The sequence below is a fragment of the Scomber scombrus genome, chromosome 5, assembly GCF_963691925.1.
Source record: "Scomber scombrus chromosome 5, fScoSco1.1, whole genome shotgun sequence".
Classification (NCBI taxonomy): Eukaryota; Metazoa; Chordata; class Actinopteri; order Scombriformes; family Scombridae; genus Scomber; species Scomber scombrus.
Window position 1 is genome coordinate 17,305,869 of NC_084974.1, and position 26,364 is coordinate 17,332,232.

At 37.9% G+C, this 26,364-nt stretch overlaps 1 protein-coding gene across 3 annotated transcripts in view; it reads right to left on the reverse strand.

Annotated features, from left to right (window-relative positions):
- The window catches only part of cadm1b (cell adhesion molecule 1b), a 144,423-nt gene that overhangs the window by 53,905 nt on the left and 64,154 nt on the right, over window positions 1-26,364 (reverse strand). The window contains exon 1 of one of the 3 annotated variants that reach the window (XM_062418712.1): window positions 2,227-2,354. The exons of the other annotated variants lie outside the window; for them this stretch is intronic. Within the exon in view, the coding sequence (XP_062274696.1) occupies window positions 2,227-2,311 (85 nt within the window). The 5' untranslated portion in view covers window positions 2,312-2,354. Of the gene's footprint in view, window positions 1-2,226; window positions 2,355-26,364 lie in introns of those variants that run through there. 3 annotated transcript variants of the gene reach the window in all.

The following is a 26,364-nucleotide window of genomic DNA, read 5'->3' on the forward strand; positions in this document are numbered from 1 at the left end:
AGAAATGAATGCACTTGACTGATGTCCCAGTCAATACGAATCAAACCATAACAGCTGCATAGGCACAAGCCATATTGATCTAATGTGAGCTTGTGTGAGCTGTGAGCTCGCACTGCATCAACGTCTCCGAAGGGAGTCGACTTAGTAGCTTTGATAGTGTGTTTTCTCTAAACACACCGACTATTACAACACAAAGTCCCCTGTTAACATTCATGAGGCACAAATTAGGCAACAAATACAAACAGTGAAAAAAGGATGAGCAAACACAACAAGTCCAGATTATTGCCAACGTGGCAATATGCTCGATGTTTTAGCGAGTGTATTGATTATAAAAGAGATCTATTTGAAGTGGCCGTACAAAATGGCAACTATAGTAAATTCACAATGGCAGGATAATATACGGCTTCACTGCATTCATTTATTCACAGCTTGACATTTCCTCCCTTCCACAGAGTGTGCTCTAACTGTGTGCCAATGGCCACATCATTTAGACTGGACCCGCATGAATATTTAACATTAGCGCCTGGCTCGTAGCTCACAGAAAATGAATTATTTTTAGTGGGCTTTGCAGAGGCACCGTGAAAAACCCTCACTCTGGTGATGAATCGCTGGAGAGTTTATGTTGTATTAAGCAGGCAAAACAAATAGCTATCAATCATTTGAAGCTTTCCATGCTCCCCAGCTACACATCCCTTCCCCCTTTCAGCGATTCTGCTAGTTTTCAGAGGGATCAGCTGCCAGTCTTGGCTGTGTAAAAAAAAGGGTCAGCCTTGGGTTCATTGGTGTTTGTTGACAAGCCCTCTCTGGAAGTGGAATACAGACTCAGGACATGTTACAGTAAGAAAATGTCCTCCTGCACACTTTGGTACATTTAAATAATATATAGATACATGTCATACAAAATAAATTGGTTTAACTCGTCATGCTTTACAACAGTTTGCAATCTTATTTTCATAATCCGTAATCCAATTTGATTTAACTGTGAGTAACTGCAAGCTACATTTTGCAAGCTCAGTTCCTGCTACGAGATTTAAGTGTGGGAAACATCCGCTGAAAATGGAAGAAGCTCAATAAAATATGTGTCAAACCAATGAGCAAACTATACACGTATGTTTAAACTGCATCTAACATCTTAAATACCACTGTACCACTGGTGGACCAGTCAATACAAATGCATGCTGTGTAGCCCTGTTCAAACCCACAGAATTTTCTTTCAAATTCTTGCCAAGATCCCAAAGTATCCAAAGACACTAAATATTTCAGGCTGGATTTTTGTGGAAATGTGTATAAAATTGTGAATACGACATCTAGAATATTTCCAGTTCATTGAATGGCACAGCTGCAAAAACAGAATCATGGGTTTGAATATTTCACTTTGTATAGCTTCAGTGAACAGTTGAAAAAACATTTATTTTTTCCAACCTTAAGCTTATTTGACTGGAAATTAAAGAAATTTAATATTAAGGGGATAACCCTGGTGCATTTTCACAACTGCGCTATACATATTTTGCTGCATACAAATGTGTACTCATGTGTATGTTGTTTAATGAAAGAATAACATCAAAAACCAACAACACATGCATAATTCTGCATCTTCACAAGCTATTTTTCTTGCAGATTTATTTAGAAACTGATAGTTTTGAAAAGTTTTTTTTTTTTCCTCAGCAAAGATCAATAAATAGAAAAGATTGTTAAGAAAAAGAGTTTGTCCAATGACATTTGAGCAAATCATGACTAAATCTTCTTCACTTAAAGTCTCCATCAAGAAAAGGCCTATTGAGTCTTGTCAGGTCACTGTTCATGGCCAGTGGTACAAAGGTGTAAATCTTACAAATATATTGAGTTTCCCGTATAAATGGGAACAAAAATAAACCTTCTGCTCCTGCAAAATTAAGAGGGCTATGAGATCAAACATGTGCATAAAAAAGTAGTTCTTATAGATGATTAAATCAGCTCTTCATGCTTCTCTTACCTGCTTTGAGTAGTTTTATTTGATTGGCTAAGTCATTACCTTAACATTGGTTAATTGCTAGTTAATTTACCTCTCAAAGCAATCACATAACCCTTTAGTCTGCCAATCAGTAATTTAAAAATCATGCATTAATTCAGACAGCAGAAATACATGCATACACACACACACACACCACTGAGTGCCTAAAATACCTGTGTGACACACTGAGTTGAAAGAATCTTGGATTACTTGACAGTTTCATTAAAACAGATTACCGTGACCCTGAAGTTTTAATCTTCCAGATAAAGTGAAGCTGTTTTTACACCCATCCTCAAGGATACACTTCATTTCCAACAACATCCAATCTGAGATGAGATTTGGCCTCTCTCAAATACAATCTGAATTTCTTCAATTGATTAAACAGAAACTGGCAGGTTGAACAGAGCAGAGCAGAGTACAACTTGTCCACACAGCCACTGGCAACTGTGGACACAAGATTGAGGGTAAGATATCTGTGAGTAGCCTGGCACCTGAGTCAGAGAGATAGTCCTGCTTACTTGGGGGGGGGGCTTTGCCTGTGTTTTCCCTTCAGGTTAATATTTTATGGATGTGCGATACAGTTCATATGACAGTTCGGGATGACTGAGAATCGGCGTGCAGGCGGCAAGAGTTCAGCGATTTATTAGAAGGGAGGGAGTGTGGCACCAGGGAGAGTGAGGCTGAATCTGAGAAATGTGTTAGTAGCTGTTAATGTGAGGAGTCTGGAAATGACTAAAGTTTGTGCTCGTACGCACAGGCATCCACGTGTGTGTGTATGTGTGAGATGAGCGAGTGCTATCTGCAACCTGAGCCCATTAAAAAGCAGAGGCACCGACAGTACAGATGTGTCTCTCTCTGAGCCCAACATGAAACACAGGAAACGGCCTCTTTGATCATTACATACCTGTCAGTCTGCCCTCCATAGGGACCGCCTGTTACGACTGCTGATGTGCCGCAATGACAGGCCAGAAACACGCATGCAAACTCAAACACACTGAGAGGAAAAAAAAGCAACGCCGCTATGAGTCTGACTGGTGTCGGCATTCAAACTTATCCCCAAGGAGGTATAACCATGACGACCAGTAGTGTGGGCAAAGCGCAGGTTTATTATTCTATATTTGGATTCCAATTAGCCTCAGTGACTGTGAGCCTTGCTGGGGTTTACATTTGCTTTCATACCAATTGGCAATTTAGTCACCAATCCCTGTGACTGTATGTTTGTTGAATGTGAGAAGAAACAAGCCAAAGCATGTGATCAAAGGGAGACCATATCTAGAAGAAGTAAATCAAAGGCAAACAAGCTTGCCCAAGTTCATTTCTGTTTGACTTGTTGCCTAAAGACTATTTTCGTAGACAAAAGGAAGAATATGCCAAGTGACATATACTGTAGATAGCGTGAGAGCTGGGAGATCTATAAACATATTCATACTGTGCATATTTCAAAAGCACAGTTTATTTTCAGTGAATTTTAAATGTAACATCTGAATTGTCTAAGAACTGTATACTGACATGTTTTCTTTCCTTTTTGCAGCTTGGGTGACTAGTGCTGCTTTCCCCACTGAACCTTCAGTAGTTGTATACTCACAGCAGATTTAAAGTTAATATTGGATGATGCTACAAAACCCAGAATAACATTCAGTTCAGCAATGTTTTTATGTCCAATGCACGTTATTAACATTGTCTTTCTACAATACCTGCACTTGGCAACTACAGCATGATTAAGGTTGGGAAAGATCATAGTTGAGATGAATCAAAAGGTCTGATGGTATGTAAACTCTAATGACTAATATGCTAAACGTCCAGCCACTACCCCACCTTCCACAACTTACAATCCATCTAGCTACATAAAAGGCACCCTGTTTAATGCACTGGCAATGAAATTAGCACTGAACATAAAACGTGTTTGATGTTGGCATAATACCCAGGGTTACTGGGCTGGACATTTTACAATTTAAAACAATCAACAGCTACATCTCTGCACTGCAGGTTGCCGTTTTGAGCTGAACTTCAGGATTTCAAGATTTCCTTTATTGCCATTTTCATTATGCACTTCCATACATAAGAAAATGAAATATTGTTCACTTTAAAAGACAAGAAAAATAGCAATCTAAAACGTTAGTTGGACGCCCTGTTTCTATTTACCTCTTGTTGTTTCATCTTCAAAGCGCGTCATGGAGGAGGAACAGCTGATTCATTTAAGGAGGTATCATAGAGTATCATAGAGTTATCTCTATAAAAACTATAAAAACCTAAATAGGGTAGGAGCTGGTTGAGGGAGATCGTCTGGTTAAGTTGCTGTTGGCTATCTTTTCTGTCATTTCCAGTAAAGAAACATTTAAATATCACAATATAAAATACAAACAGAAGTAGCAAGTACTCCTACTCTTTTACTGGAGTGGTTATGTCTCCGGTCTGATCTTGAGTGCACAGCAGGTTTGTTAACATGATGTAACAGAAGTGCAAATTAAACAGATTCGGTGTGGACAGAGAGCATGCAGTGTTTTGTTAGGCAACGTGATAGTTGGATGCTTGCTTACTTTTAGGACTCAGTGTGAGGACCAGAAACAAAATTCCTATTTATTTTCATTGAATTGGGGTGGAGGCGAAAATCTGAAAAAATTGGGAAATAATACCCAAACATACTTGGCTATAAACTACTAGGGGTAAGTGATAAAATATATTTTTTTGCAACTGACTTGTAAATTACCTTATATTGCTATGCTATTGCTGCAAAGGCCAATATCAGCTTGATATCTGGATTCAGCCCTCATACTGTGCAGGAGCTTGCTGCCTTTGACTAACTTGAAAACTAACTTTGCTAACTTACTCCCAGTGCGAGACAGTCTAAAAGTGTTCTAAAATATGGTATCTGCACTGTTTATGTTGTCTTTGTGTGTATCTGTGGGTTAACAACAGTTGGTCAACACTTTCAAAAAGAAACCTTTAGAGGCTCAGCTTGCTAAGCTTGTTAGGGGAATATCTGCACCTTCATGATCAGTCAAACTGTTTCTAAATCCTCGTCCCCTCTGCTGCCTTTGTCGTTTTCTCACCACAGTCCCTGTTTGCTCTTGTTCTCTGATATTTCTGTCACCACTGTTTCCCGCTTCCATAGGTTAAAGATACCTCTTTAATCTTCATGTGCCCCCACTGGCACAGAGTGTAAAATAAATGAACAATATAATGCAACAGCAAGTATACACACATTTATATGCAGCGTTGTGTTTGTCTGTGTTTCTATTTCAAGCGAGTTTGACTTCGTTGTTAGTGTTCCACCCACATGATTTAGGGTGGTCACATTTGGTTGCAGCAATTTACACAGTTTAAGTTGTAATGGCTTTTCCACATATATCTCAGAAACAGCTAAGACACCTTTGTAACTACTTTGGGGATGCACTGTGCGACCATAGCTCCAACACCATTAGCATACATTGTCCTGTCACTTTCAAGGTAATGTTTGCAGCTTATTCTAATGGCAACGAGTCAATTTGCTTTGAGAGTAGGATGAGAATATGAGTACAGAGGGAACATGTGGCTATGATGTTGTGTGGTTTCGGGCAGAGACGCGATATTGTATGTGCCAAATCTCCTGATGCAGTCTCACATAATGTCATCTCTGTCATGCTCCAGATCAGAGCTTTAGATCTTGCAGCACAACATCAAAGACTCCTCACCAATCAAGCGCATGCCAAGTAAACCAGAGTCCAACAGACTGACAGACTCACACATATTCACAGGAGCTCATTGCATCTGTGCGGCTATACAGCACACTGTGTCTGTACCTTCAAGTCAGCAGACATACTAATATGATCACATCACACAAGCTTCACTTATCTCTGCCTGCACTTCCAGCCTCCGATAAAGATGTATATCTATCACTGCTTCAGCTGTCTGTGTGCATTTAAAAATCACAGTGTATTTTGTAAATAATGCAGTTCGTCATGTGTGAGCACAGTGATAGAGGAAGTATTCAGATCCTTTACTTAAAGCTGATCTGATCAATACTTTTTATATTAACAATGAATCAAATGACTGTGAGTAGCACACATTGAACACACAGTGATTATCATTGAATCAAACTGTTACAGGTTTTAAAATCTTAATATTCCAAGTAACAGCTGTCAAATAAATGTAGCAGAGTAAAAATTTTTAAAAACTATTTTCCCTTTAAAACTTGATAATTTTTGTTTGTTATTTTGTGGGTGGGTTCCCATTTAGCTTGCCTTGATAACACAGATGCATGCGGTTGACGTGACACACATTCTTGTCAATGGTTTCAAACTATTCCATTAATCTACAGGGTAGTGCAATGTGCCAAGAAACACAGAAGTTCAGAAAAGGCAACAAATAAGGAGAGTCCAAGCTAGTACATATGGACAACAATGCAGGATTTAACATGCTTTTAACATCAACTTTGCAAATGTTTTAGAAGGAAGGAAATACATTCAACACATTTTGTAGGCCTCAAGGATAGCTTTTGTTTGTTTACAATAATAAAAACTGGATACCTTTAAGAAAGTGCTTTAGTGATTGTACTTAGTCTCCACCACTGCTTGTATCCTGCTGGGTATCAGTTGCAAATGTTCAATACTTATCCAGATATGATTCACATTTCTGAAATGTAAGATGTTGACTAAATATGAGCAGCCGTAAAAGAACTTTACTCAGAAGAATTAAAAATTGTCAAAGATTTATAATCTGACCAGACATTCACTTCCAGTTTTTGTTAGTTGACAGTCTTTTCAGTCAGATTTGATACCCAGCCCTAAAGTCATGAGTCTTAAAAAACTATGACTACTGCTGCTAAAAACAACAATAATAATCCAGGTGTTATCACTAATAACAATAATAAAATGTGAATGTAGGATGTTGCGCAGCAATGGTTCTTGCCGGGGGAGGTGATGAACACAGAGGAGGTGATGATTTTAGAGGAAATAAAGAGAGTCTGCTAATCTGTGGCACAACACTGCTGACACCTTGTAAGATTAGGGACGCCTCTCAGTCTAAATCAGTCCTCTATCTGCATGCTTAGTGCCATTACTTGCTTTGTGGGGTACTAACCTCGGGGGTGCATTGCCCACACAATGGTAGCTGCCAAGCTACAGAGAAGCATCACACAAACTTACACACACACATGTACGTTCATGCACACAGTCATGTAGAAAGAGAAGAAGATGAATCAAATATGATGATTAACAGGGAAAACTCATCCTTATAGAAATGGTCTGAATGTTGCTGTGGGCTGATAGCACTGTGGAAACTCCCCAGCACTCATGAATCACTACTCAGGAGTTCCTTCTTTCAAATTTAACTGCAATGCGTTTATGTCAGGTTCAACCATACTGCTAATACAGCAGGACAGGCTGTTAGGGCTGTTTGATGACCACAAAAAATGGCATCTATAGGGATTCTTATGCCTAAAACTAAACACACTGGTGAGATTGTGTATTCCAGGAAGATCGGGGCTAGGGGCACAGGGTATTGTTTGCTTTGGGCAGGCAAGAGACTGCTACTGGAATGCCAGTGTAAATACCCGGTTTTGTCAGTTCTCTGTGCTGCTGTTTGGGATCCAGAGCAACTGCAGGATCAGCATCAGAGAACATTTTCATCCCTCAGCTTACAGACCTACTGAACTGCAGCTCTGAATCCTCTTCCAAGCTTCCAATTGTTACTTCCTCACAACTGCTCCTCAAATGTTGTGTACAAGGTGAAACGATTGCATATTGTTGGCTTGGGATTTTGTGCATTTTGTTGTGATATGAGGAATTAATGAAATACTTATTGGGCAGCTTGTAGTAGAGAGCAATAAAATAAATTGACAGGAGGATATTTTTTCAGCATCAATTCAATTGAAGTCGACCCAGTTCATCTTGCAGTAAATGAAATCACATATCAAAACCAGTTTATCAGTTTAAAGGGGACCCATTATGTTTTCCTTATTTCCAGTCATATAAAGTTACAATGTTGGATGATCACATTAAACATGGCCAAAGTGTCAAATAATGAGGCAAACATATGCAGAAGTAATCCCTGTGAGCAAGAAGCACTGGCTTCAAACTGCTCTGTACTCTTGGTTTCCAACATGTTTTTCTACTTTCAGCCTGAGCCGACTGTGGCTTGTGACATAATTCCATATATGGTCATCTGCTCCACGCACAGTGCGCAAGTTCTGAATTATTTCTAACTGATCTGATGAGCAAATGGCTGCAAATATCTCCATATTTTGTTGTGTTAATTGGGGTTTCGTCCCACAAATGAAGCTCTGCCAATTCAGCGAGGAACAGGTTTCATTACCCGTTAAGTTTCCCGTTATTTGGTAATTTAAAATACTTTAATATGAAGCAGTAAAGCAGGAAATATTTGTTTGCATCAACTGTAACTTAACACAACCCCTTGGCAGTCTTTCTGAAGCTGGCCAATCAGAAGAAAGTGGACTCATTTGGGGGGGGTGCTTAAGAGACAGGAGCTAAGACAGTCTGTTAAGAGACAGAGGCTGAGCTGACGAGCTGCAAAAAGGGTAACTGTGAATCATGCAAAAATACTCAAGTGGAGTCCAGGAATAAAAATCTAGAGCTGGAAATGAGCATAATAGGTCCTTTAAATTTGCACCTTCCCACTCTGCTTTGTATTTAAGAGGTGCTGAGTACTACAGCTGATTTTTAAAATTTAATTACCAGAGTCAGTTTCAACAATGCAAAATACCTCACATACAACCTGGCAATAACACAGGCCTGTATAATGAGGTAAAATAAAGGCTAAATGAATCCAAATCAGAGGAGCCATGGGACTGGGGGAATGTGCACTGTGAACAATTAGCTAGCTCATCCAGCATACGAATCAGCTCCTGGCACATTACGCACATAGTGTAAAGCTCATTACTGCTGCAAAACACACAACCAGTCGATCAAATTCAGTGACAGAGCAGCTAGCGAGCTCTGTCAGGATCCGCCTGTCATTCAACACTTTAACCCGCTACTGCACCCTAATCACCCAGCGCAGACACAACAGCCTCCACCAGCACTCATGTTGTGTTTTAACAAGTCATGCTTCGTTATGTGTGGGACTTTTCCCAGACTTTTTCACTCTTTGATGGATGCTGACTGTTGTGATGCTTTCATCTCCTCCCTTTAGAAAAAAAAAAAAAAGAATCCTTGAACGCAAACACCCATGGTTAAACATAAAAGGAATGAGATATTTTAAAACTGACATCACTTCAAAGCCAGTGAACACATTCAAAGGGTATCACAGGAAAGAGATTCAAAGGCCTGCTAGTCACCTGTAATCCACTGCTAATACTTGGTCCCCCCAACTGCATATTAAAACCCGTGTCCTGGTTGAATGTACAGATACACACAGTCGAAGTGATTCATTAATATTCAACCGTCACAACTGAAGCTTCACATCAACAAAATGTACAGCTGCAAGAATTTCTCACGTAGATATTTTGTAGATGTAGCTACTTTGTCTGTATTGATTCAGCATGCCAAGAAGAAGGATGAACACATATACAAGGATTATCTCATGAATATATCAATGTCATTACAGATCAGCAGCTGTTTTATAGTGACAACTATCCTGTTTAACTGGCATCCACCCTCTCCTTCTTTGCTGCTCTTCTCTGTGTCTCACTCTTTCATCACTTCAGCTCTTTGTCTCTGCCTCCAGATTCTTTGAATTTCTTGCCTCAGTCGGGTGTGTTGAAAGGTATAACTTTTAAAAAGAGAAACTAACTTTACCTCTAAATAAACCCGTGGAAGGAACTGTACCTTCAAAGGCTTTTTTTTCTTTTAACCACGGAAGCGAAGTTAAGAAAACAGCATTAAATCCTTGATGCTGCACAAACAGGCATTTGACAGAAGTCTTTCTGATCACAGTATTATACCCTTTTGAAGTAAAGGAACTATTAGATATGTGACGTATTATCACCTAGTATATATATATAAAACTATAGGCACCACATTCAAAAAGGACCTTCATAAAAGGTTTGACAACTAATGGCTATGTTAATGATTAAGTAGTCATTTACTGATGCTTTACATTATATATCACCTCTAAATTGCTGATAAGAACATGTTGCCAGTTGTGAAATATTCTCCTTGCTGGTGTTGATCCTCTCATTTTAGTAATAATCCAGTTATGAATAGTGAAGCATTTATTCCATTAATTATTACTTAATAAATCCTGATTGTGTTGGTTAAGTCTGTACCTGAAATGAAAATAAGTCATTAATAAACATTTTTTAAACCCATCACTTCCACAGCTGTAAATTAGGTTGCTAATAAATGTCATGTAAGTGGCAATATTCAAATTAATTTTTACAGTCTGGTAGCCCAAAAATTCAAACCCTGCTCCCCCGTAGTTACTGTTTTGTTTTTGGTAATATTATGGTGCTTATTATGGCATCACATTTAACACTGAAACATCACAGTCATTTTTTAAACAATCTTAACATCTTCAATCTATAGTCTGCTGATATGACAACTGTTGCATTTTATCCACTGAAGCTTTAGGTAGCACAACTTAATGCTAACTCAAACTCTCTGTGAGTTGGTTGAAAACTGTCTCCAGTCTTGTTCATTTTTCCACCTGATTCATTTAAACCTGCAGTGTGGAACTTTTATGTATAATTGAATGTCTGTTAAATTCATCGCTTGCCGAACAAGTTCACACAATGAATCATCGCCAGGTAAATCTCTGTATTTCACTGTATTCACTGAGCCAGTTAACGTCCAGTTTCTCTGCCAGCTTGAATGGGGATACAATTATATAATTGTGTGGCTCATCTAGACTTTCCAAATGTTATCGGACTAAATTCTGATAGCGAAAAGAGTCTTTTGCGGAGGTTATGTGACACTTAAAAACAATGTAACCAATGTTTTTAGCTGCAGCAGTTGAGACAGAGTAGGCAACAGCGGAGCCCATGCTGTAAGAATGTGTCAACATTATTTTTGTGATTACTCTCACTGCCAGAAGGGGTAGACAAAAGTGCAGCACTCCATCTTGAATGAAAAAAAACACCTGTAAATGTCTGAAGTATAAGCACATGGGGCTACATTCATGACATTAAGAGCTGAGGCTAAAGCTTACTGTCAGTCTCCTTTCCAGCTTATGATCCATTTGTAAGACATGAAAATGAAGATTGTTCTTATATTTCAAATCTTTTAGTCCAAGTATTATAAAATATGCCCTGGTATAACCGTTGAACAATTTGTATGCTTAATACAGAGAACATTTTTAAAATTGATTGTATTGTATGTATCTATTCATTTCAATATATGGTACTGACCTGAGCGAAATGAATTTCCCTTTGCGGACAATAAAGAATATCTATCTATCTATCTATCTATCTATCTATCTATCTATCTATCTATCTATCTATCTATCTATCTATCTATCTATCTATCTATCTATCTATCTATCTATCTATCTATCTATCTATCTATCTATCTATCTATCTATCTATCTATCTATCTATCTATCTATCTATTTATCTATCTATCTATCTATCCTTTGACCAGCAGAACACGATTCATGCTGTTTGCCTCTTTTTTGCGAGAAAAAAGTATTTGATGATGATTTTGGCAAACGCTATCTTACACAAGTTTGGCTGGAGATTGATTAAGTGTAACCTTCCCCAAATCAAATAAAGAGCGGGGCAACCTCTGAGGTTACTCTAAACTCTGATATACTTCAGTCTTGGCTCCCACACAGTGTATGTCCCAGTTACAGTTCAAACCTATAACCTCACATACTAAAATAGTTAGCCAATAACAACTTATAAAACTTGTATAAAGTGTGACTTATTGCCCTGTAAAGTAAACTCTGCATCCAGCACAGTAGAAGGTTAAACAATGTATAACAGAGGAAGACTGTGAACATCTGCCAGCGTGCACTCGGTACAGTTGCAGTGAAATAGGGAATCGCATATTTTGGCAGAACACTCACTCACTCTTAAGGGAAAAATGAGCTTCATCTTTAATGTGCTCAGATTTCCATTTTCATTTGATTGCTCTCTCAAACTGCTGTGTATTCGTTTGGCACAGCGGGTAGATAGAGCCCACTCTATAAAACAAATCTTTAAACCATTTTGTTTCTGGGCATCTTCACTTCGACCCAAAAATCTGCAGATTGTGTGAACCGACAAGGAAAGGGAGCAACGGAAATTAAGAAATAATGACAAGAGTAGTTCTTTTGCAGACCATAGAACGAAGGATAATATTTAGGATTCCATGTTGGGCCACTAAAAGCTAAAATATTTACTTCTTCTTCTACTTCTTCTTTTTTTTGCTTTTACAAAGCCTCTAAAATGCCCATAAGCTGCCAGAAGACTGGTATTCTGCACAATATATCTATACCATATACACCATATATATTTTAATATATAATATATATATATACCACATATTTAAACTTTGATTTGAAAAGGAATCAGGTATAATGCAAAATATTCACTATGTTCTGGTGCAGTCTGTGTTTCAAGCAAATAAGTGTTGATGGATGAAAGGTGACATACAAGCTGCCCTACAGGTGAGGCTGCTCCACTTTAGTTGTTGCTGATGATGATGTATGTCTCTGTAGGATAGAAACAAAATAAAGCTGAGAACTTCTAATCTCTCCACTCTTATTGTGGCTGTCACTTTAGATTTAACCATTGTAGGTGTGCAGATTTGGCAGTCAATTTCATAGCTGTAAGCACAGTCTCCCAGGGAAATACTAAGGTCAAGAAGGATCCATAAATAATCTCTAAGTCTGTGACTCCTCCACTAAGCGTTATTCAAAGAGGATCGATAGGATGTTGTGATTCAAAAACAAAAACCTATTATTTTGCTTATCAACAAAGCTCTCTCCCAGCACTTTCTGGTGATCAATTATTAAAATCAACCTCACATGGCATCCACGTGCCAACAAAACAGGGAAGTCAGATTTATTCTATAGGCTAAGACTTTTTAGAGGTAATTTTTCATCAGAGTGGCCTTTAGCATTTCTTAGTAAAATACATTATTGTTCTTGTAGATTTATTTATTTAATGTGATAGCTCATTAGTCAGATTAATGTAATGTACTCTCTGCTCACTATGGTACGTTGGCGTAGAGGTCCGTGTGGCTGTATAAATAAGTGACATGAGGTAAAGTTCAAGTCTTCTGCTTTTGCCGAAACACTTGTTCTCATTATGCATTTTCATTCTATTTTTAATGATGGGGTAATGCTAAATTTAATTTTGAGTATAGTTCAGTTGTAGAGCAGATTAACTCTCCACTTCAATCTGCAAAGTTTACTTTAAATTTAAAAAGCAGCACTTTAAATATATTGCTGTTAGACGTGGAGCTCATTTTATGATAATGATATTGATCTTCAAGGGCGGAAAAATACAAATCAACCATTTAGCAACTTTTTAGTAGAGTTTAAAAACAGCATCAATTTGAAATACTTTATTAAAGTGGGCTACAAGTATCTCAGAACTGCACTTACAGTGGGAACACAACTTCAGTAAATGTTCGTAGGCTAGTTATTTTCTACAATTGATTGTGACATTAGATATTATAATGTGTATTACTAATGGTGTAGTGCTAGATATCTTTACCAAGAGTCTACAGGCATGCTAGCAGCTCTGTGAAACTGTACTGTGTTCTTATTAGTTTAGCGGGTTAGCATACAAATTAGCTCCAAACACAAAGTAAAAGTGAGACTGATGGGAATGTCATTTAAGTATGTGCAGGTATTTGTTTTATTATGTATTTCTATTGAACAAACTGACATTTTTACCTTATTATGTTGCTAGATGAGAAGTTAAGGAAACACCAAAGTTATTACAATTCATCCTGAAAGGAATGAATGTTTTTACCACTACAGGAACAGAAGCAGCAACTGCATTCAAGATCTGAGCTCACAAACTATTAACCTATATGCTTTCAAAATGTAACAAATTTGTGAACACAGAATCAATTAGGAGTTTCTGCTCTGACATTTTCAGTGGCAGAAATAGGCTAATACATTATAATAAAGTTTCATTGCACGGCAGCTGCTCTGAATAAACATTTAGTATACCTTGCTGCTGTTATGCTACGCTGTGTGTTATCACCTACTACAAAAGTGACCCTTTATAGCCCTTGTGCGAGCGTCATGGTGATGAAGAATCACATCAGGGCATACAGCTTGCATCCACAATACAAATGTTAGCATTTGTGAAAGAGATGTAGTCTAAGTCTCTTCTGGGTCATTGTCAAGTTTTTGGAATGAAAATATTTCCTTTTACTCCCTAATGTACCTTCATTTATCAGAACTTTGCGGATAGGAAATGTACAGGATATGAGGCACATATAGATAGTTGCGTGTCCAGTGATTATCACCAAAATACCTCATTCATCACTGTAATCCATTGATCAATAATGAGAAATATGTCTTATTTTTATTTGATTGCAAATAAGAATTACATTGACGGTATTTTATTTCTTAAAGGACATATTATGTATTGGTATTATTTACATATTATGGCCTATTTAACTTCTCAACAATTTTATAAAACTTCCTTGAATCTGTGGAACATGTTAATTGTGTTTTAACCCTAACCCAAACCCATTTTTCCAAATAAATAAGTTTGAATAAAATTGTGATTTTCCAAGTTAAACATTTTCCAGCACCTCTTCCTTTCTGTATTGAACACACCATTTTTGGTGAGTGAAGCAATTTAAAATTAATTATTTCCATCCCTGGATGGCTACGCCACACCCAAGACTAAAAAAAGTAGTAATTACAAATTGGAGAGTAGGCTAAAACACATTAGCTAGGCGGTGTTACTGACTCCAAAAAGCCCAACTAATCAATGCTAATTCATTGCAAGTGTCCCCATTGTGATATCATCATAATCCTGAACAGCTTGTTTAGGCTAGTTAATCTGAAGACTTCAAACCCCTGCCAAACACCAAGGAGTACTGTGTTTATATCATTGTCCCCCAGCGGCTAAATAACATTTCAGCCTGCCAAACCCATACAAAGACTAGGCACAATCCATTTTCCATATGTCTACTTTAACACTGTACCCTCTGCCATTAGGGACACAGAAGAACCCATACTTCCTGCATTACAGTCCATGAATGAGTTATGTTTTGCAGATTAATAGTAATAACTTGACATACATGTCAGAAATATTTTCAGAAATCTTCAGAAATCTTTTTTCAACATATCTTTTTCATCTCACATTTTTATGTTGCAGTTGGGGTCAGGGGTCCTGGCCATTACAGTCTTCTCCCTCCATTCTACAATATTTTATGCAATCATTTTTCACTGTCGTGCCCTTTGTAACTTTCAGAATATGGCTTATTGTTTGGATGAACTTGAGTAATGAGTGTTAGAACACTTGTCGGGTAACTTGAAAGATACTGCAGTGGTGCTCCTCTACTTAATTTGTTTGACAATGAAAGTGATTTAATGCAACAAGAAACTGAACTGAAAAAGACAATTTTCAAAATTAGCCATATTTGTGAGGTAGCTTGTGTTGGATTCTAGACCAATTTTTATATGTGTTAGGACTGACATTATATAAGTGATTTTTGTTACTCTCAAAATGTATTAAAATGCATAGATTTATACTATAGCCTTAACATTTTCTTGGAGGAAAGAGGAGAGCAAGACTCCAACCCCCCCTAGCAAGGCTAGTACTCCTGACCTCAGTACTTCTACAATTCTGGCCATGGCCCCGCTCAGGAGTACACAAAAGTCAATAGGATGAATACTCTGTACAACATTTAATGGCCATTCAATGCTTGTAGAGATATTTTAGTAGTGGAACAACAGGCTGACATTTCCATCCATAGAGCCATGCCGCTAGTGTGCCTACAAAATTTTGACACTAGTGTATTAAGTGACTTTTTTTTCAGCTTCAAAGATTTATAAATGTACTTTCCACAGTTCCACAACAGCATCATGTTCATTAAAGGACAGGATCACATTTTTTCAAATCTGTCTCAAAACAGTGGATATTTTCCACAGTTAGTCTTTTAGTACATAATTCCTTCCTTTCATTTCCTCAGACAGTGTTTCCCTGTTGAGCAGCAGTGGAGGGACAGTAACATAGAGAGCACATTTTCTAACTAAAAAGACTATTATATTGAAAGACATCCACTCGATTAGACTAACTTAGACTGCTAAAGCTACATATTAGCGTCAGATCAACTTCAGAATACATTTTTGCACAAAACGTAGACTGTGGATTTTGTCTCCATCACTTACATTGAACGCACTTTAAACAGCCAGTATGAACTGGAATTATTACAGCAGGAAAACCCACAATTTAATACATCATAAGATTGTTGTTTTGTGATACTAACACGAGAAACAGAAACCACAACAGATGTATACCACACTACCTTCATCCTGTCTTTCACTAATTATGGTCACACTGTGGAAAAAATCACAATTTATTCTGCATCACTGTTCACATAAATCTTTTCCACTTTAAATATTTTTCCATCAAATACACAGTGTTTCACAAGCATCACACATGCTGTGGCTTTTGTGGGTTTTTTTTTTTTTAATACACATGCCCAATGTTGCTCTGATCTCAACAGCACTGTGCAAATTCTGAGTTACCTCAATTATCACAGAGGATAGAGTGTTATTATTACCCTGGAAAGCTGAAGTTTAATGGAGAGGGTAAAGAAACTTGTTGAAATGAAATTTGAAAAACATGCACCATAATTTAAAAAAACTAATCCGCAGACCGTACTTATAAAACCTGTGTTTAATGACATAATGCAGTTCAGTTATTGCTACATTACTGTTTGCCCCAAACCTTTGCATCTCCTAAGTCACTGCATGAAATAGGTGACAGAAAGGATAGATGGGAACATCAGGTAATCTTTGGTAGCAATTTGACTGCCATTCAAAGCTATTAATGCATTGTACTTGAATGTGTCACTGCAGGATAAAAAAAAACTGGCCTTGAGTCAGAAGTTAAAAAGGCTGCATGTATTGTAGTGAGTAGGAGTCTGGGGATTTCATAGTACAGCACTTGTGTTCATTAAAATGTTTATGTACACACATAAAAAAGCAGTAAATGTGCATGTTCAATGCCGGGCTTACTTAACAGCACAGATGTACACAAGTCTGCATCTGAAAGCGTCCGTGGTTTGTGCTCAATACACGGCAGCAAACCACACACAACAAAGTATTTCCAACACATAACTGTGAGTGAGCAGTATATTACAATTTATGTACCAAATAACAAAGATATTCTGAAATGGCAAGAACTGTGTTGCTGGTGATGGTAAATGTAAGTTTTGGAAGGTATACAGTATACAGTATATCATCACCAGCAAGGGTAAAATGATCAGTATGTCATTTATTCAGATCCCTTGCAGTATATGAAAGCTGTCTGCTATAAATTAAGTTCACTATCTGGTTAAATAAAAAGGAAAAATAGATTCTGACTTAATGCACAATTTATTTTATCATTAGTCAGCCAAAACCCAAATCTTTTCCTAAACATGAGGAAAACGTATGGTTGTGCATGTTTTATCCCACATTCTCTAAGTCACATGTACTTTACATCACTGCTTACCATTTTGCAAAACATGCTGCTGTATTTTATACATGTAAATGGGTTTTTACAACCGTTCTCATTCCCAGATCATTAAATACTACTGCTATGTCACGCCTCTCGGCATCTGATTACTGATGCTCAAGGTGCCCTTTAGTGTCTGTATGAGAAGCACCAGGCTTTCAACTAACTCAAATGTAAACCCATCTGTGGCAATATTAAACAACCAGAACAACTGTTAGCTTTCCGTTGATTCAGATGTTAACCCGACCGCAGCGCTGTAAGACACTTTAAGCATCATTCTGGTGGTAGACTTGCTGCCCAGAAATATTTTCCTCACTGTCATCGTATACATTTTTTAAATTTTTTATTACATCTTTAACAATTCTATAGTGTCCTTTATAACTCAAAAATATGATAAGTTAATAGTATGGCCATCAGTTTTAATGACTTCTCCTTCTATATAAAAAAAATACGTTTTTTTGTGCCAGTTTTAGATAGCAGAAGGCTACATTACCCATGATCCTCAGTCACTATTGCTATTGAGATGAAGACAGTCCACTTTGCCTCAAAACTGTAATTAGCTTTCTAAATTTATTCCAAACTGATTAGGATTTTGCATTTTTGCAGCCTGGTTTCTTCCCTTAATGATAATTAAAGTGATCATAAAACCTTATATTATATCTTATGTGGTACTGCATACAGGCAACAGGCAAGTAAAAAAAACGTTGATTAAAATACATTGAATAGATTACTAAAACAAAGACAAAATGTCTGTTAATGCTAAATATGTAATAAACCCAAATCAATCTTAAATGGAAACTTGATTAATATGAACATAATTTCTGACAAAAACTGATTTAGATTTGTTAAATATCTGGCAACAATTCATTAAGTTCTACTTTAATAGTTTAATAACTTTCAATCAGTATCAAAGGACTTTAAATCTACTCAAAAATGATAATATTACAAGTCACTTTATTGTGTCAATTCTATTAAGTTCAGTCTTATTCAATATCATGCCTGCCTGTTGGCTTGAAGTACGGCTCATAGATGATGACAGAATAGCTCAACAATATGCAAAATACCAAAATAACGAATTTCATAACATTCGACTTATAGTTAAGTCTAAAGTTACCATTAAAAAAGGATGCAAAGCAAGACAAAGACAAAATGAATGGAAAGAAAAAAATTGGGGTTTACATGTATGTTCATGCTTTATGTGTATGTAATGTAATGTATTTGATGAGAGCATTTAGTTATGGTGTCTAGAAGATGGGGTTAAATACATGCACACACTGGCTTGGAATATTGACTAAAAGTAAAAACATTATAAAAACACAGGCCTTTAGGGGTCAACCTGTATCCTCTATCACTACAAAATAAAGACTTGAATAATTAAATAATAATGTTTATTTCTTACAAAATCTTGTGAATAAATAAAACACTTGATTTTAATCATATTTTTTAACTCCATCTAAGCTTTAAAAAAAAAAAAAAAAACTAAACTAATTCCTAGTCTGCGCAGGAGAGATTATGTTTGTTTATGTTATTTACCTAATTCATGGGCACTCGTTTCATTCTAGCTCAGTGTGAGATTCTCTACTGCGTTTTCCTGTCATTTATGGTCACGCTCAGTTTCTCTCTTCTCCTCTGATCTCTGTGTTTCACCATTTGGGCCGAAGAGTTGATTTTGCCCGCACAGTAAGGTCTTTGCAAAGTTCTTCTTCTTTTAATTTCCGGCAGACTAGGCATGGGAAAGTGCATTGCTGCCTCCCGTTGATTAACAACAATGCATTTAGTCTTTGCAAGTGGAAATGATGTTGGTGTTTATTTGCATATAGATCAGGGAGTGAGATCCGATCATAAGTGGTCACTCGAGATGCATGCGGAGATGCATTCTAATGCCAGGGGTGAGCTGGCGTACTAAGAGCTGTCCACTTGTGATCGGATCATCCGAGATGCATGTTAATATCAGGTGTGAACAGGGCTCAGGATTTAACACTTTCTTTGTCTTGATCCAACTTTCAAAATCCTTTACTGCAACACACATCAAAGAATATAAATTGTCTCTCACTGCTGAGCAAAGTAGGACATACCTTCTCTCTGGGGAAATGCCCATCTCTATGGCTATTTGAAGAACTACTTACTCCCAAAGGTCTCATTTCTAAAGTCAACAGTATTTGTATAAAACATTGCACTGACTCATCTCCACTCTAAATGCCAGCCTCCACATAAGAAAAAGAAAAGGGTCTTACCCTGTGAGTTTCTTTTTACTATGTCAGAAAAAAAAGACGGCGATTACAGATAAATACTGTTTACAAAATGTTCTAATACTGGCTGTTTGAGGTGATGTGAATCCAGTGTTTGATCACAGTCCTAAGGCAATTTTTCAAATCTATCTGCACTACAAAACAGTTTGATAAAAATGCATTTGCTGTGCTCTGATTACAGATTATTACAACCCAATGAACAAACATGTGTCTTGTCAACATCTCCTACTACTACTTCCTCACAATTATGATCCTATTTGAATTTCACTGCATGCTATTTTTTTAATGTCAAAAAGTCACTGTCATATGTATTACTCATCAAATGTTTTTTAAAAAGTTGCTCACAATGCATCCTGTTGGACAGAGGCTGTGAGGCAAATACCATATAAATCTCACTGAGGACCATTTTTGTTTGTCTTCTCTCTCTTTCTGTCCTGCCATACATATGGGTACTTTTAGTCTGGAACAGTTTTTCATGGTTTGGACATTTAAAACCACCCCATATTTTGTGAAGCAGCAGCATTAGGAATTGTATTTGCATTAACAGTAACTTAATAGAGCTCAGATGGAGTGTAGAGAGAGCAAACTGTAAAGAATGAGGCTGTTATCAGTGAGATCAAACTATTACATGCATGCGTCATTTCCTATGCTGTCCTTTCAAGTAATTAAATACATAATACACAGTTAAATAAACAATTAAATAGACTGACTGCTAGTGAAAAAAAAGATGACCATAAGCATATTGTGAATAAAGGGGACGTACATTTTAATACAATGAGATTTGAAACAACAGTGTGCCTCTAATTTTGTTGCAACAATTTGGGAAAGGTCAACCCTGTTTCAGCGTGACATGCCATCCTGCACAAAGGAAGGTCTACAGTATAAAGAAGCACCTTTCATTTTAGTTGAAAGAACTTGACTAGCCTGTACAGAGCCGCAAACACGACCCCATCCAACACCTTTGGGATGAATTGGATGTTAGATAATTTGGACATTAGAGGACAACAACAATATATAATCTTACTAATGCTCTTGTGGCTGAATGTGAGCAAACCTCTACAGGTACGTTTCACAACCACATGGAAAGCCTCAACAGAAGAGTGGTGTTTGTAACAACAGCATATTAGAGTGCAGAGATTTGAGTCAAAATTACATTTGGGTGTAACGTCTGGCTTTTAGCATGCTTCATTAGGGCGTCCACATACTTTTCAGTATGTACAGGGGATAGTGTGTATTAAACTGCAATACATGCCTCTACCTAGAGACCTCGACTATCAACATCATCTGGCTATCTTCCTTCACTCTGCAGTCATCTAATTCTTAATGCCTCTATGACATGTGCAGATTGCACTCTCTGAATCCTGATACAGCATGAAATAAATGGCTGGCAGCATCCATTGCTAGACAGACCATTTGGTGAAGTTTGGAACTAAAAGCCACTCTGGACTGACACCAGCAGGGATTTTTTTTTAAATATTCTCTAATTTATTCTTTAATGAGATAAAATATTTTTGCAGACCAGATGTGAGCAAGAGGGCACCACATAGGAAGTTTCAGACAAACAATGCATTATCATATTACAAAAACACTCTCATGGCCTTAAAATTAGAATTAGACAGAAGGAGCGAGATAAGAGATCAGTGACACAGACTGGAGGATAACAACATGCAAAACAATAACTCCCAAAAGATTTATCTTATACAGCCCTAACTAAGGCTTTGAACTCAATGAGAGAAATTACATTTTAAAGTTTAAAGTTTTCCTTCAGGCAATTCAACTTCAGGTTCAGTCAACAGAGCTGAGGGTTTAAATTATGAACTTTACTGACCCCAACATCACAATCTTAATAATAAGTGGGGAGCTATTTTAATAATGAATGACCATACTACCATACAGTAGTTTCCTCCATTAATTGTCAGCCATTATTAAATGATTTATTCAAACATATTTACAATTCAGTGATTAAGATGAATAATTAAGGACAACAACATGTAAGGCTATCACTCCACTCCACTAAGATTAAGTTGTTTTCTTTTGCCGCAGAAGTGTCACCATCTTTCTTTCTGAAGTCCTTAATTTTTTCATACAGTTTTTCTCTTTTTTTGATGCTTACTGTTTTGTTTCTATGGAATTTACACCCAAATAAGAAAAGAAAACACAAAGATACAGCAGGATAAAACTCTAATTGTGACAGCATACAAGTCAAGGCAAAACTAACATTAACCAAAATTGCGAGGTAATAAACCGACTTTTAAAAAAACGTATAAATGTGTATAAAAAGTGTAATATCTTCACAAACTGGATGGATGGCAATCCATTGTACCACATCCTACACATGAATTGGACCAAATGTTTTATGTTTAGTCCCCAGATGATGTAATCAAATGATGTTGACTTTTCCTCTAGCGCCACCATGAGGTTAACATTTGTGGTTTGAGTGAATAATAATGCATAATAATCCATGTCACAATGTGTTGTCATGAAATTTGGCGCACACATTCATGTCCTCAACAGGATGATTCCTCATAATTTTAGTGATCCTTTAACTTTTCATTATCTAGTGTCATCATCATTTTATTTGTCCAACAAGTTATACACCTTCCTGCAAAATGAATGGCATTCCCATCAGCCTCAGTTGTATTTTGTGTTCAATGCTGATTAGCAGATGCTAACCATAACATGCTAAACTGAAAAGGTGATGATGGTAAACGTTACACAATAATCTTTGACGTACACTGTTATGGAGAGTATGTTAGCATGCTGACATTAGTATTTAGCTCAAACCATCCATGTATCTTAGTAACACCTCAAAAACACAGACTCTTTTCATATTTGTTTTCTTTCCTGGAGTAACACATGCCACAAAAAAAAGCAGATTATGTGGCTTACAGTATTTGTTGTGTAGCATAGTCATTCTCAACGAGTGGGCCTCAGCACACCATCTAGTGGGCCGAAGAGGCAGTGGGTATTGCCAAATGGTTAAATTAAAATGAAATATTTTTTGTAATTTATAAAGCTAGCTATTTTTCCATGTAAATTTGGGCATGAATAAAAAACAACAAATTAAAATGCATAATTTCAATTACCAGTTGCGTTTCAATATCACCTTGCAAATCATGACACATCATCAGGTAGAGACAAACGTGTTGCCAGGAAATATGACCCTTAGATAAATTAAATTTGAATTCACAATGGCAGGCTGTGATGCTGAACTGAAAGCACAAGAACTGAAAGTTGAATGTGGTGAAATCCTGTCAAATGACGCGTCACAACCATCGAAGCTACTGAGACACTTACAGACAAAGCACCCAGGATGTGTTGGGAAGCCAAACACATTTTTTCCTAAGGAAAAGGGATTGGCTTCAGGCACAACAGAACATTAACAACTCAGTCAAAAGCAAGCTATATGATTGCTGCTTGTGTAGCTCATAGCAAGAAACCCTTTACCATTGCAGATGCTTATTTTGCCTAGCGCTGTTGATATGTGATGAGAGTTACTGGGGGAAGCAGCTGCTTCCAAAATTCAGTCAATACACCTCTCAAATGACACCGTGAGCACAAGAATAAAGAATAACAGCAAGCCCATTCTTTGCCATACGGCTGGACGAGTTGAGCGATGTTAGCAATGCGGCTTTATTGTCAGTTTTTGTAAGATTTGTTTTGCACAGGGCTTCATGAGAACAACAGCAACAATAATATTAAAGCCGCAAGCGGCGATGGCGGGCCCTCGCTCACCCATGCCACCGCGGGGCCTGAGGCATGGCGGGGCTGTGGCGTGAAGCAGAAAGTTAGAAAAAACCTGGAAGGAGGCCAAAAATGCAATGTTTCGTTCATCCAGTAGGGGGCAGTCACAGGTAGTTACACATATGGTCTGGTGTGGTCTGGTGTGTTCAGGGCGGCCACTCATCAGTCATGTGAAGTTTGGAGTGAATTGGACAAAGCATGAAGGAGTTATGAGAGGTTGATGGTTCATCCACCAGGGGGCAGTAATGGGATGCATGCAGGTGTGTTCAGGGTCAGTCCCTCATCACACATGTGAAGTTTCGTGGAAATCGGACAATGTTGATGCAAAAAATGGCACTTCCTGTTTCCACTAGGGGGCGACATGAGCGACACCCCTATCAGATGGAAGAGGTCTCCACCCTGGACCTGTGTATCAATTTTCATGATGATACGTGTTCAATAAAGCCATCAAAAAGCCAAACGTATTTTCATGGCGAGGAATTGATGGTAGCCACGCCCCCACAGGGACGCCATTACTCGTAGCTTCACAGTGTTCATAATGTAGCTTCACCAACTGGTTCTGCATGTTTTAGAAGTGGAATGAAGTTGATGGGGTCAACTATGTATTTTTCATGAATTTAAGTTCACTTCTTGTTACCACCGGGGGGCGCGTTGATTTACGTGGGAAGTTAATATATCGGGACGTTCAGGGCGGAGCCATCATCATGTCCAGCAAGTTTGAAGCTGATTGGATGAAGTATGTGGGCGTGAGAGCCACTCGTATGTACATGGCGAGCACGCCAAAGTTAGTTGAGCCCTGGCAGACACGCCCTTTGACCTACGGATGCGCAGAGCACAACTTAAGCTCAGCTAGGTCTGGAGATGTTGCGTACCTAATTTGAACTTGATCGGTCGAACGCTGTGGGAGGAGTTAATTTTAGGCGGGAAAAATCAAAACCAAAATGGCCGACTTCCTGTTGGGTTGAGGTCATGAGGTCAAGAGGCTTTTTTGCATATGTGGGTATAAAACATATGTGTACCGAATTTTGTGAGCATAGGACAAAGTTAGCAAAATTCCCTATGGGCATTTTTGGACTTTGTAGGGGGCGCTATTCCGCCATTCTGCGTCGACCATGTGCGACCACCCAAAAATATCGAATTTCGGATGAGGCCGGACGTCCGTGCAAAAGTATAAGCATTTTCGCATTTGGGAAAGGGGCGAAATTGGGGCACGAAATGTCGGAATAATAATAATAATAATAATAATAATAATAATAATAATAATAATAATAATAATAAACATTACAATTTCAATAGGGCTTTCGCCAGGCGACTTGCAGTCGCCGCTCGGGCCCTAATAATAATAATAAACATTACAATTTCAATAGGGCTTTCGCCAGGCGACTTGCAGTCGCCGCTCGGGCCCTAATAATGTGCTGCATCAATGATTACGTGAACTAAAAAGGGTCTTGACTGTAAATATTGTACAGGTGTTCCCACAGAAGGCGCTGCATTAATGACATGAATACAGTATGGTGTTGTCAAACAGATCCAAGAGAGGGCGCCAGATGTCAGGTGGATGCATTGTTTCTTACATAGGGAAAGTCTAGCAACAAAGCAGATGTCACCAGATGTGAATGAAGTCATACATGTGGCTGTGAAAATTGTGAACTAAATTAAGAAACATGCACTCAACTCAAGGTGTTTTGCTGCTCTGTGTGAATGGCTTGATGTAGATCATTCACAGCTTTTACCACAGGGAAGTACGGTGGCTTTCAAGGGGACATGTGCTTGATCGCCTATTTGAACTGAGAAAAGAAGTGCACACCTTTCCGGAAGAGATGAGCTGCACTCCTCTCTTGCTGGGCATTAAACTGATGGCAACATTTTTGCAAAACTGGTTTACTTACCAGGTATATTTGATCAGTTAAATCAGCTCAGTATATTAATGCAAGGCAGAAACATCACAGACAAAATTGAGGGCCTCAAGAAAAATGTATTATTTGGAACAGAGGAGTCAATGAGGGGTGATCGGACATGTTTCATTCTTAAGTGTGAAGCCTCTCCACATGTCAACTTATCCAGTGTTATAACCCAGCATTTGACTCAGTTGTCACTAAAGTTTGCAGACTACTTCCCAGAGGACTCACGACAGGGAAACCTTTGGATTTTGGACCCTTTCTCTGTGGATCCTGCTTCAGAAGACATCCACTGTGTTGGAAAATGAACTGATGGAACTATCAGCAGACAGCAGCCCGAAACTTCATCTTAACCTTACGTCTTTCTTGATACTGGCTGCCAGTCAATACCTCTCTGTCAGAACGGGCAATCAAATTGCTGTTGCGTTTCACCACCACCTATTTATGTGAGTCAGGGTTTTCCATTGTGACAGTCCCAAAATCAAAGGCAAGGAACAAACTGAAAGCAACTTTGAATGCTACTCTGCGTGTCAGCCTCTCACCGTTCCCACCACGAATTGATCTCATTATTTCCCAGAGGCAAGCCCAAGTGTCTCACTGAGGGTAAGCCAAATATTTATTTTGGTCATTACAGCTGACAGTGGTGTAACACATATTTACAGTCCAGTTCATTCTTTCTCCTTTTTTGTCATGTTGTGTTTTTTCTCTCATTTATTTGGGAAGGTAGTACTGAGAAAGTTTTTAACAATCAGAAGTAGACCTTAAGGTACAAATGGTCGAGAACCTCTGGTGTAACACATGGCAACTTAATTGCTAGATAAACTACGCTTTTAATATTATTAACTTTTCTTGCAATCCATATTGTTTGTAGAAAGATCATAAGAATATGACATTATTTTTGCTTCTCTTAGGTTGCATATAAAACTG